General features: G+C 30.5%; 1 protein-coding gene across 1 annotated transcript; it reads right to left on the bottom strand.

The window, feature by feature from the left end:
* Nucleotides 1-208: 208 nt before the first annotated feature.
* Nucleotides 209-4827, bottom strand: LOC106780058 (ultraviolet-B receptor UVR8). Its single transcript, XM_014668291.2, has 12 exons — nt 4709-4827; nt 3877-4063; nt 3304-3450; nt 2616-2697; nt 2104-2256; nt 1675-1848; nt 1438-1509; nt 1231-1302; nt 1007-1125; nt 832-917; nt 686-738; nt 209-473 (listed from the first exon to the last, which is right to left on the bottom strand). The coding sequence occupies exons 1-12, from the start codon at nt 4797-4799 to the stop codon at nt 417-419; spliced, it is 1293 nt and encodes a 430-aa protein (XP_014523777.1). The 5' UTR covers nt 4800-4827; the 3' UTR covers nt 209-416.
* Nucleotides 4828-13823: the final 8996 nt, after the last annotated feature.

The following is a 13823-nucleotide window of genomic DNA, read 5'->3' as shown; positions in this document are numbered from 1 at the left end:
TACAAGTGAGTAAATTTACACATTGGAGAGTAAATGCGATTTTGTAAATAGTGCTTACCTAATTTTGATTTTAACATTTATGATATATATATATATATTTAAAAACTAGCAGTTTGTAAATTTTTAATTTAAAGTCAATCATAAATTAAGCAAAATATTATTTTATAATCTTTAGATAGCACTTGCTTGCAAAATAACTAAATCTTACTTTTAAAGAACTTCAAGTATCATATTAAAACCCTTTACAAAGCCAGCATTCTTACTCAACATAACAAACAACATATATTCATACACTAACTCCTACTTAACACTCTCCCATGCACATACATTGTTCCTTGTCCATAGCTCCTTATGCATGTTGCTCTTTCTAACTGGAACATCATTTTCTTTAACTCATTAACTATGTTGTGCTGTTATCAAATCATGGCATCACTTTCAGGGACACTGGTTTCATGTTCATCATCTCCAGAGGCCTGTCAAATCATAACAAGAACTTCTGTCACTGTATCAACTTCTCTTCTTTTTGAAAGAGTTTATATTCAAGCAAAAGTTAGTAATCACGAGTTTAGTATAAAGAAAAACTTGTTCTGAGATGTTATACTATTTCCCTAACAAAAGAAGGAAAAATCTAACCACCCTTAATGCCAGTAATCATGAGAAGTGAATGTTAAAGCAGTACGCTTACAGTTTCATCTGGAACAATTGCATATCTGACTGATATGGAGGACGATGATTTCCCTATTTAAGGCAAAAAACAAAAAGAATCATATGCTAATTATTTCAAAAGAAAGAATAATTGATCCTGAATTGCAGAAGGGTATATCAGTGCACCTGATGATGGACAAGATTTTAAGGTTTCTATGTACTGCCCAGAAGAACCATCAACACTGAAGGCCTGAATAATGGTTGGAACATTCCTAATCCAAGAAAGAACAAGCACTATGAAAGTTTGTAGATTTAATATAATTGATAGAATGATGTAACTGTACTGATTCAATTTGTATACCGGTCTTTGGTTTCTCCGTTCCCAAGTTGTCCATTTGCTCCTCTTCCCCATGAAAATACATTTTCACGTTCAGTAACAGCAATGGTGTGTCTCCACCCACATGACACCTGATGCACTTTCTGCCATGCCAGACAAAAGTTTGCAGAGATGTAAAAAGTGGATCATTATATTATTCCATGATCAAATTTTCCAAAAAGTGAAGAAGGGTGTTGCAGTTCCAGTACCTGATCATAGGGAAAGTTCACTTGCACAGGAGAACAACAATCTAAATTGTTACCAACTCCAATCTGTCCGAACTACACATATACAATTCAAGAGATATTTAACCAACCATGTAAATTTCTATCCACTGTGTTATGTTCAAGTGTATTTCATGAAGTGAATTGTTACGATATTATGGTAAAAAAAGGTTGATGAAAAATACTGCCAACCTTATTCCATCCCCAGCCAAAAAGTTGTCCACTAGATGTGAGTGCCATGCTATGCCTCCACCCACCTGATACCTGATGAGACAAGTCCAAACACAGGAGACAAAAACATCACATTCTGCTGCATGTCATGGGGTGTAGGACAAGATTCGGTGCTTTGTCACAAACTTTTTTTCTATTTTAAACAAGTAAGCTTATAAGCGACAAAACATGTATACCAAGCATGAAGTTAAAGTGCACCTGCGAAATGAACTTGTCACTCAAGGTTTCAACCTTCCGAGGTACAAGATGATCCTCAAAATCCCCATGTCCCAGCTGACCATATTTTCCCCATCCATATGTGTATAATCCACCAGAAGATGAAACACATATTGTATGCCTCCAGCCACAAGCAACCAGAGCTATTTTGTAACCCTGTCAAATTTAAAGTTATGATCGCATCAGAAGTTAGCACCAGCAATCTAAACTATGGACAAAATTTGGATGCTCAGCATCAGAATTCAATTTCATGTCAATCATCTATCTAGATTTTTATTCATAAATGTATCAAGTTTAACTCTTTGAAATGAAATACCAATAATACATTATCATGAAATGTTTTTGTAGACTGTGGAATCATAATCATTGTGTAATCTGAAAAGGTTAACTTGCACAGGTTTGAGAATGTACATCAACAGTCACTTTCTCTGGGAGCAAACGATCATTTCTGTCACCCAAGCCCAAGTTTCCATAACCGCCCCAACCCCATCCATACAAATTTCCTTCTTCAGTGATTGCTACACTGTGTTCAGCACCAGCAGCAACCATTTTGACAGGTATTCCCTACAACAATACAAAAGTTTACGAGTCCAAGTAGTCAAGGGAATAATATTGTCTGATGCATATACTTTTTTAGTGGCCAATTGGTTTCTATAATGCCATGACTCCATAAATTAACCCTTTCATCACAAGAGAGCAGTTCCTGATATTGGTTTTATTGATTTTAGCTCCCCTTTCTCCATAGTTTGTTCAAATTGAAGGAGATTTATTTGAGAACTGTTCAGTGCTTTCTGGCTTCATTCAGTATTACGAAAAACAATGTTGAAAAGAGTACTAAATACATCTTATTGAGTGCTGAAAATAACCAGGCCATAAGGTATTATTCATTACAGAAAAACTGGATTCAAATCTTAAATTGGTACCTCAAATTTTTGAACTTTTTGTGGCAGAAGAGAGTCCTCTGTAGTACCAAGTCCAAGTTCACCATTTTTATTATGCCCCCAACTTCATTTGTGACAGAAAAATAGTACAGAAATGTTTGAAGTTAAAGAAAACTCCAAAGAACATGTAAAAACTAACCATTGAGAAATTACTAGATATATGTGAAAAAAATAACGGAGAGAAGCAGTAGTTCTCTGTCATGTAAAGAAGACACATATATAATGCAATTGGTCACCCGGAAAATAAGAATAAAACAACACTTTTCCTTTTACTTAAACAAAAGGTCTTGTATGCTGAACCTACATCAAGGATTATCTATATTGATATATCTAAAATGGAATGTTACATTAGGAGGAGTATTCAGGATATACAAGAGTTCAAACTAAACCAGGTGCATGAACTATTAACCTAGTTAGCAGAGCCAAACCATAAAAGGAGAATTTGGGTAGGAAATACTTTTAACAGTTACATGAGTAAGAAAAATACAACTCAACAAGAGTGTGTTCCTATAACAAAAGGACATCATAAAAAAGACTCTTATTGCTCCAATTATTGAGAAAGATCTTCAAATATTTTCAAGTAAACATATAGGAATGGAATGAAGATGTGTCAAAGAATCTGCACATGAAAAGAAGAGGTCAGAATAGAAAAGACAGGTTAACTACAAACCTGAGGACCAACTTGTCCGTGGTAACTGACAAACAATGACTGTCCCCACAAGCAATTTGTTGTATCGTTAGACCCTGTAATGCTTTAATGGGATGAGGAATGAGCATGTCATTATAATCACCATGACCCAACCTACCAAAGTCACCCCTGGAAAGCCATATTACGATCTACTTTAGAACTCTAGATATTCCAGACATTAATGTGAAAGGTAAAGCAAACCGAACCCTTTTCATTAGTGTCAAAAGTTGTTGGCAAGCTGAAAACAACACAACATTATATGGTCAACAAATTAGTTGTTCAATTTTCAAGTTAACAAATTATTGAGTCTCAAATCAACCTTTCTCTATAAGTCCACAAGGTCGACTACCCACCTTCATGGTCCTGTCAACTAACATTTTTGTACCTATGATTGATTAATGTATACTAAAATTAAACTAGCTATAACTTACATGAAGCATAATCCAACACTAAATGAGAACAAACATTCTAAATCAACAGCCAGAGTTACAAGGTTTTAATTATTGAAAAACACAGTGACCAAAAGATGGTGAAGATGAAAAGCATATATAGTACCATCCCCAACTATATACAGTCCTGCCAAACTCAGAACGTGCCATAGTATGATCAGCTCCACAAGTAACACTTATTATATCTTGGCCATCCAATGCACTCAGTTTTGTAGGTAACAGTCGATCATCAGTGTCACCATGGCCTAACTGTCCATCCTCTCCTCGTCCCCACGTGCAAACAACATTTCCACCTTTTAAAAGAATCAAAATTGAGAAGAAAAAACATGACACAAGTCACACCTAGGAACAATTTGAGATGATATGAAAACTCAACAAGACAAGTTAATAAGAGTGTATATGAACATGAATACAAGAAATGAAAAAGAAGAATTGAAGTTTGAACTCGAAAAGTTGCATTTATTTAATGAGGTACTTCTTCGTAGAGCTTACAAGATGAAAATATCAGAAAGTGCTACCATTGAACAACTTATTTAACCACATTCCAGTGGTTCAAGACAGTGCAATATAAAACGCTGGATCATGTATGATGGAATGTCTCACTTTTCCTAACTCAAATTTCAGAATACAACTTTTATATAAGATGAACTCTAAATTTATACGTAGACACGTAGCATACAAATCAAACAAGAGAAGGGTCGTCATAAACTGCATAAAATAAACATTCTATAGATTGGGACCACCACATAGAACAAGATGCTGACGCCAAAAATGAACTGATGACTAAGTGGGGACCTTCACAGAATCTAAAAAACTTGCAAACATGAATCCATCACTCTTTTATGAAAACTGAATATAAAACTTCATTCAGCAGAATAACAACAATCAGCACAATCTAAACAAAAAATGAAAGTGAGCACTGATCGATGCTTGCTTACTCAGAAGGGCTACACTGTGGCTGGCACCAGCCGATACAAGAAGAACACGACGAGGTGGAGCAGCAACTTCACTAATCCCTTCATCTTCCATCTGCACGATCGCAACTGTCTACAAAACTTGCCCTGCTCGGGGAAAGAAGTTTTGCTTCTTATATATACCCGCACAGACAGAGAAGCATCTAAGAAAACGAAAAACATGTTGTTCAAAGAGTCAAAATGTCCGTATAGAACAAACAAGTCTTTTCACACCAAACAAAATGGGTGGGTGAAAGTTTAACATTTTCAGGTATATCATTTAAGAAAGTTCCTGTTACTAACTTTTTATTTCACCAACTTATCTGTCAATAGTCTGCACCCATATACGGCTGATCTCTAAAGAAATTAATGGAGCTTTGATATTACTAGCTACCCATGCTCTAAGCAAATCTCTTTACTTTACAGCGTAACTAAATTGAAAAGTTATCCACGTACTTCACGTTGGTTTGATGGATACATAAGCACTGTATGAAAAAACTGACAGTGATGTTTACATAGGTGAGGATAATTGGATTGGAAACACATGCGTCAAGGACAGGTAATATAAAGACGATGGAATTCAATGATGATGGCCCAAATGTTGGATCTTTCTCTTTATTTTCTTTCAGGCATTCATCTGCCATGAATTTGACATGTGATGTGGTCTAGACTCAAGAACTAGACTTGTAGACTTTTTAGAATCATGATTGCAAATAGTAATGATGACAGAGTAATAATATACATCTATCAGCAAATTTTTATACTTTTAAAAATATCAAATGTAAAAGTTATGTGCGCAAAAGTGTAATTGATCTAGTGCATATCGATATCTGTTTGTATCAGTGTTTATCAAACCTTCACGTGATACTACTGTTCTTGACTTTGAATTATTAGAGTTGCGACATGATTATTTGAAGATTTTGATTCTACATGTTTCTATCATACGGTTTTTCTTTCTGCACCCCATCATAGTTTTTCTGTACGGCCAAGAAGTTTTCCCTCGTGTACTGTTCATCAAGTATTAAGTGTCCAATAAGTGTCATCAAATATCCGTCGTCGAAGAAACATTTTCCTTTAACAAAAGATGAGATCCTTTTATCATATATATATATATATATATATATATATATATATATATATATATATATATATATATATATATATATATATATATATATATATATATATTCTTTTAAAATAATATCCTTTTATCCTTAATTACAACTAAAAAAATAAGATGCAAAAAATATAAATAGAAGTATCCATATAAATCCTGATACTAAGTAGTTATCATATATAGTTTTATTTTTCTTTATTTTCTTCCATTGTGCATTATTCACACCGTAACATTTTTCAACTTAACATAATTAATTTGACCAACTCTTATTTTAACATATACTGTTGAAATTTTTCATAACAATCATGATGACCATGGATGACAGCAAAATACAGATAGATATAATTTAAATCCCTTACTTGCTTTATTTAAATTTTTTTATCACGTTACCTGTACAGTACAGGTTAGTAGTATCCATGGAAAAAGTATACACCAACCTATAGTTTCTTTCGTTATTTTACTTTTAAACAATATTATTTAAAAATAGTTTTTGTAAATATAAATTCAAATAATAAAAACATAATAAAATATTAGTGTAAATACATTTAATAAGTCTAAAAATGAAAAATTGAATAAGCATAAACTATAATATCTTTAAAAACATTTTCAATCTTATAAGCCTAAATAAAAGTATAAATATATAAATTAAATTTTAATGAATTGTTTAATTATTAATGTTTTGTGGTCATGAATTTAATTTGTTGAGTTGATTCATGGTATGAAATTAAATGATAGAGCAATCAAGACTTTCATACTCATGCGTGGCAGAAGGAAATTTTTCAACATTTGCATGCTTTGTTACAGTGGAAGCAGAATAGGGATGGTCCCACGCACCTAAAAAAAAGACACTCTATTATTGGATGTAGCTTTATTTTTGCGTCTGGAAATAATACGGTACAACCATAACTTTTAATTTAATATTTAAATGTAAAACAAATTTTAATTCATTTTTATAATATAATTTCTTACTAACCATCATCATGCCCTCTATTGGATATTTATTTTTTAAAATTATTTAGTATTTTTAATTCATTTTTATAATATCATTTCTGGGTTAAATATGTTTTTCGTTCCCCAACTATTGGCTGTTTTTGTGTTTAGTCCTTCTTTCAAATTATAGTACAATTTAGTTCTTCAACTTTAGAAAACTCTAGTTTTAATCTTTTTTATCAAATTTTTTTAACTTTATTTGTCGTTTCAATCCAAATGCTATAATGTAATGTGCTTGAAACAACAAATAAAGTTTAAAAAGTTTGGTAAAAAAGACTAAAACATAATTTTCTAAAGTTGGAGGACTAAATTGTACTATAGTTTGAAAAAGGGACTAAATACAAAAACAACCAATAATTGAGAAACGAAAAACATATTTAACCCTATCATTTCTCTACGTTTTCTTTTAATGATTTTAATGATGTATTGTAGTAGTGTTTGTAATGTCCTTACATCAGGATCTTTTAAAATAATTTATAAATGACGTCGGCTATGCTTGCGAAAACGAAAATCTCAAATCATGCCAAACAGAAATTAATACGCAGAATTTGAAACTAATAATATTTTTTTTTTCGAGCAAGATGGTAAGTTATATTTATCTACAAAAACAATGGAAATAATTAAAATAAATACAATACATGAAATGTAAAGAGAATAAAATAAGATGTATAGACTAAAGTACAATTTTATATTTGATCAAATGTATGTAAATAGGATAAAATAAGATGTATCAACTAAAAATATAGTCTTATATTTGATCAAAAGTATGTAAAGAGGATAAAATAAGATGCATTGACTAAAAATTTCGTTTTATATTTTATCAATATGTAAAGAGGATAAAATAAGATGTATAGACTAAACATCCTTCCAACACTGAATCTTTATTGCTGCATTTAATTGTTGGGACTCAAAATTTGATCAATATGGAATGCTTGGATGGCCTTATTCCTAATCAATTATTATAATTTGAACTTATTAGAAATTTATATTAAAGAAATGAATAAAGTAACAATATACAAGTAATAATACTCAGATCGATCATTCATCGAGTCGAGTGATCGATCATCTATCGGATTGAGTGATTAACCATTCAAGTCGACCACTCCCTAAGTCGATCACTTTAGGTTTACTATTCCAAGACGATTACTCATGTCGACCATCCAAACCAACTACATGGTTAAATTATAAATGAAAACAATTTATTAAGTACCTAATGTCTCTAATACAGATTAAGGTGGTGTGATTCGATCATATAAACAAAAAAAATTAAAGCACCTAATGCCTCTAATTACATGTAATCAAGTGTACATAATTTATGAATTATATTTATTAGGTCGAATGCTATATCCAAGTAAGATTTGTGATCAGTTGAGTGCAATGCCCCACCTTTTGCAAAAGCTTGATTTGCTTTGTTTTGAGATGATTTTTTTTTTTAACTTGTTAGAATCTCGGTACTTTAAAAGTTCAACCCATGCTTCTTCTCCAATCTAGGAAGGTTTTCTTGACTCTATCCTTGCTTTAGTTAGAAAATCACAAAAGTATTTTCTCAGTTTAGACTTGTACACTTTTCTAATTTGTCACTCACGTTGTACGAAGATTGATGTATTACTGTTATTTCCTTTTAAGGACTCATGTTTTTGCATAATTTATTTAATTAAATATATATTAAAATAGTAATTTATTTTCTAAAAGATTGAAATATATATATATATATATATATATATATATATATATATATATATATATATATATAATGCAAGCAACTATCTTTCATGTTGTTTTTCTATTGGTAATTATGTGTTTGATTTGTTTGTTTTAATGAATGAAATATTTTATGTACTTTTTTAAGATGATTTCAATTATTCTTATTTCTCTTCGAAAATATTAATCAAGATACAAAATAATGCTTATTGAACGCATTTGGTAATAGACATTAAATAAGAATTTTTAATAGATATCCTTAGATTTAAATTTATGATAAGATGGATATAGAGAATATGGTATCTAACTAATATATATCTATTATTTATTGACAATTATTAGTTAATTTTATTTAAATATATATTTTAAAAATATAACGATAAAAACAAATTTATCAGCGAAGAAATAATAATTATTGTATAGTTCTATTTTTATTTAAAATTATAAAACCGAAACTATTTTTAAAAAGAAATATTAAAATTCATATTTTAGTGCAATTAGTTTGAATTTTTTTTAGAAAAACTCAATTGATTTGAATTGATACTTTAGTGTACAATTCTATTTTTTTTATATAAATTTATATTTTAAACACTTATTTTTAAGTATTTTTATTTAAAATTAAAAATAATATATATCTAACAATATCTGCAAGTATGATGAATATTGGTTGCATAAAAAAAATCAGGAATATTTTTAATGAATTTCCGACAAGTAATGAAATGGATAATAGAGCACAGATTTTAAGATAACACACATAGCGGCTAATCCTATCGTACTGAAGCTATTATCATCCTTAATATCAACAATTAAATTATGTTGGTAAAATACAGATACACATCGTTTCAGAGCAACGATTGCTAGAGAGTGATGAACATCAAACAAAAGTTGGTGAAAGATTTTTTTGGGTCAAATAAAGAAAATGTGGAAGGAATTTAATCTTCTGGAAAATCCAGGCCCGCAATGAAAAGACAACTCCTAAAACCTTCAAGCATTTTTAATTTCACGAAATTTTAGTATTTCTTTTTCTTTTTTTTTTTATTTGCTAAAATCCTTTCAATTATGTTTTAGATTTTGTTTCATGAAAGTAAAATCTAAAACTTCCCAAATGTTTATGAAAATATAGCACGTTGGGTAGCTTTGAGGAAATATGTCGAGTGTTTCAAAGCTTTCACTGAGCTTTTAATTTAACTCTCTAGAAATAATACTTTGAAATGTATTTTAAATTATTCAGGAAGTATTATTTTACAATGAATTTTTTTAATATGTTATATTCCAAAATAATTAAACGAAATAGGTAAAAAATAATTTTCATTTTATAATGTCATTTCAAAATGTTTCAAATATACGTAATTTACAAGCTTTTCAAAATCTTATGGAGGTGCAAGAAGCAATTCAGTTATTTTCTTAGACACTTGGTATAAAAAATGTCCAAAAAGGCGCATGTGTTGAAGCAATGGGTGTTTCATCTGCAGCTACAAGTCTTTTATCCTGTACCTCTAAACTTTTACAAAATGTCCATGTTGCCCTGTAATTAAAACATTTTTAATATTTAAAAAATCAAAAAATTAAGGATGGTCAAATATTCTTTTTTGATTACAGCAGCAGCAGTGTTATCATTTTCATTCTCATGTTTCCTTTCCTCTGCTTTTCCCTTCTCTTTTTCTTTTACATTGTAGCACGCAGAAATTGATTAGTATCTGTCTTAGTTTTGATGTGGATATGCAGTTTTTCCTTTCTATGTACAAACAAATGTGATTTTGTGGAGGTTAACTTGGTGTAAAATGTTGATTATTATTACCTTCTTTAACTGGTGGCTTTTATGATTAAAAGGGTGGTGTTTTTGTGTTGATTAGAAGACGGAATGAGAAGTATGAACATGTGTGGAGCACTTCCAAAGTAAGGTATTATACTGTATTACGAGGCATTACCTTTATACTCTTTTTTGCACAGTCAACTAATGAGGCTACTGAACTGGACTTGGGCTTTTAAGTGTTTATTTATTTTTGTACATTCTATTAATGCCCGTGACTTCTTCAAATTAAAGTTGTTCTCCTTTTGCCTATTTTAATGAATTGAGGACTTTCTTTGATGAGTAAAAGGAGTACAAACGTAACATGTAGTGGATCTACTTTTGGGTTGTTGCTGTTGTTATTTAGAGTGTGTGGAATAAGAGTTTATAGTGATATTGAATTAATAGTTGCAAATTGTTTTGCCTTGTGTTGTTATTGTCATCACAGGAGCCTGGCTTTACAGAAGTCCCTATAGAGTGTAAGATCCCTCTATGGCATGATTTATGTTGCGAGAAGGACCCATAAGTGTTACCGAATTGGGTTGTGACATGAATAACCCATGATTTGAGCAAATACCAACTTCACAGCTCATTATGCTGGTGGCTCTGTCTTCAATTTGATGATTGAAAACATTTTTTACTTGTTACTTGGATTAAGAGTGAATTTCTCTTTTGTTAGTTAGGAAATGAATCAAATGATGAATCGTTTAGGCATAGCATTAAGAGACAGTTGGATTTCTCCTTGAAGATTTTGTGGTAATCATAATGAATAGAATTTATATGTCCACCAGTTTTTGTTGATTTTCAAATTTTTGAATTCAATATTGCAATTGCAGTTCTTATTCTCCTTAAAGACCTATCACAAATTGACGATAATGGCATGCAAAAAGATCCCATTGAAGCAGTTAATCCAGACATAGTGTATGAACATCTGGTTGTACAAATTGCATAATATCATAAATAGCTATTGCAGGTATTATCTATCATCGAAGAGTTTATAAAGAGAGACAATTCTTTATTCTCTTTCTCTCTGCTCAGATAGATCATAATACTAATAAGTTGATTTGATATTTTACTATTAACATCTTGACCTAAAAAAGTAATCTTTCTTAATAAAGTCGATTGATTAGGATTTCATTTTTTTTTTAAAAACCGTACATGAACCTTTTGATGCATACAGTTCATAAAAAATTCTATAAGTAAAAAAGAATCAATGTGTCGATTTTAATCTTTTTCTTTTTCTAATGGATTTATTCGAACTAAAAAAAGAAGAATATTCTTAATTTAGTGAACTATCTTCTTATTGATATATTGTTTTCATCGATATGGAAGCCGAATCACAATATCATTTTGTTGATGTGTTTTCCATCTTCTCAATTAAAAACAAATATACATTACAGAGTTAAGAAAAAAAAATGAAAACTAGAGCAACATTCTATGGAATGAATGATAATTTTCTCTGTCATCTAGCAAACTCATCTTAGAGAACAACATTGCTAAGAGGATCAAGCATAGAGCATATTAAGAACTACTATGATGTAGGTGACTAAATCTAGATATTAGCATATTGGTGATAAATCAATATATGAATCACTAGGCACGGTTCAAAACCTTGACATATCAGTGACATTAGACAATAATGTGGACAGTATTTTTTTTATTATAGAATAAACATTCAATTTGAATTATATCTATATATAACTTATAATTATGATAAAATATATTTTTTCCTCGATAAGCTTCTACAAAATATTTATTATACTATTATATAAAAGAGGTGACATATTAGACAATAATATGGACTATATTTTTTTTATTACAGAATAAATATTAGATAAAAAAAAAGTCATACTTTTATACCTGTTCTAAGCAAATCGGTGTAAAAAGTTGAAAACTTTCTATACCTTCTGTTTGACTCGAAAAATGGTGTAAAAAATCTTTTTTAACCGGTATAAAAAGTATATTTTCCATTAATGGGGTTTAAATGAGAAGGACAGTTATAAAAGGGAAAAATTAATTGACAGTTATTTAATTAATTAGTGGAAATGGAAAGAGAAATTTTATAAATAGAGAGTGGTTATGTACAGAGGATTGTTCTTGAGTATTATAGAGGGTTGATCGACTTCTTGATTAAAAAGTCTATCATATTATGTAAATTATAAGATTAACTTATGTTATTTATTTGTTTATTCTGTCAATGATTTTAAGTATTGTTATTTATGTTGTCAAAGATTTGGATTTCAAAAAATAGTAATAATCTATGAAAAATGATGTGCTTGTATTATTTAAGTGTTTAGATACAAAACAAAAAAAAAGAAAAGATAATCTGTTGAAAATTTAGTAATATTATATAAACCAACTAGATTGGTCAAAGAAGCTTATATAATTGGGCTTAGTCCTATATGTCAATGTCATTGGAGTTCACATTTAGTATTTTTATTATTTAGTTTGTACATAACTTTTTGGATTATTGACATTATTCTTGTGCACATCTCTTTATGATGTTAGGATTTTTTTTTCACTTTTTATTAGGTTTGCTTGTTACCATAAGCCATGGTACTAAATTCTCGAATGTGAAGTGTGATCAACTTGATTATAACGAAATTACTCTTAATTTCTTCAAGACTTCCTTCAACTTCTTATCTCGCTTTTGTCGTGATCAAGGCTTCACTTTGAGGGTTAGTATTTTATTTATGACTATAAATACTCATTTTTTTATTAATTTAATTTGAATATTGTGCAGTTACAACATTCAATAATGAAATGGAATTTCTAGTGTATTTAAATGATAAGCCAAAGGTTGATCTCGTCATATTGGAGGCCCATTGGGGAGGGATCCCTTTCCCATTATATTTTGGCCTCCAAGTATTAGAGTGTGTTAAAAAATCAATGGATGTTATCGGTAAGTATCTTGTTATTTATTAACTTTTTAATGTTTTTTGCCATAACTCATTAGTACAAAAATCATATTTTATGACGTACAAAACTATGTACGTCATAGCTTGTTTTTGTACGTCATAACTTGTTTTTGTACATCATAAAATATGATTTTTGTACTAGTGACTATTTAAATTTTTTAACCTTTTACCATATCACATGCAGCGATGTCCCACAATTATGATTGGTCAGATCAGCGTAAGGCGTTAGACTTGGGTTGGGAGAAATCTATTGATGAGTCTAAACTAGAAAGCATGATCACTATCCTAGTTTCTCATGAATTAGTAATGAACAAAGCCAAATCTGCAAGGCAACGAGTAACATGGACAACAGAAATGGATAATGCATTTCTAGAAGTCATTAATACACTAGGAGGATTAACAAGTGTTTCGGTATGAATATTTTGGGGACCGAAAGGACTGACCTGGATGACGTGGCACTCCCACTTGCTGACGTTTGGTTTGGCTTTGTCGTTCACTTTTCCCGGTTCTCCGACCGCTCGTTCCTCTTTAGCCTTGACGTCCGTTGATCTTCAAGCTTTGACCGGCGGGGGAGGTACCTGCAAT

This window comes from Vigna radiata, unplaced genomic scaffold (genome assembly GCF_000741045.1).
Source record: "Vigna radiata var. radiata cultivar VC1973A unplaced genomic scaffold, Vradiata_ver6 scaffold_380, whole genome shotgun sequence".
Taxonomy (NCBI): Eukaryota; Viridiplantae; Streptophyta; class Magnoliopsida; order Fabales; family Fabaceae; genus Vigna; species Vigna radiata.
Note: the sequence above shows the minus strand (reverse complement) of the source record. Positions and strands in the feature narration are given on the sequence as shown.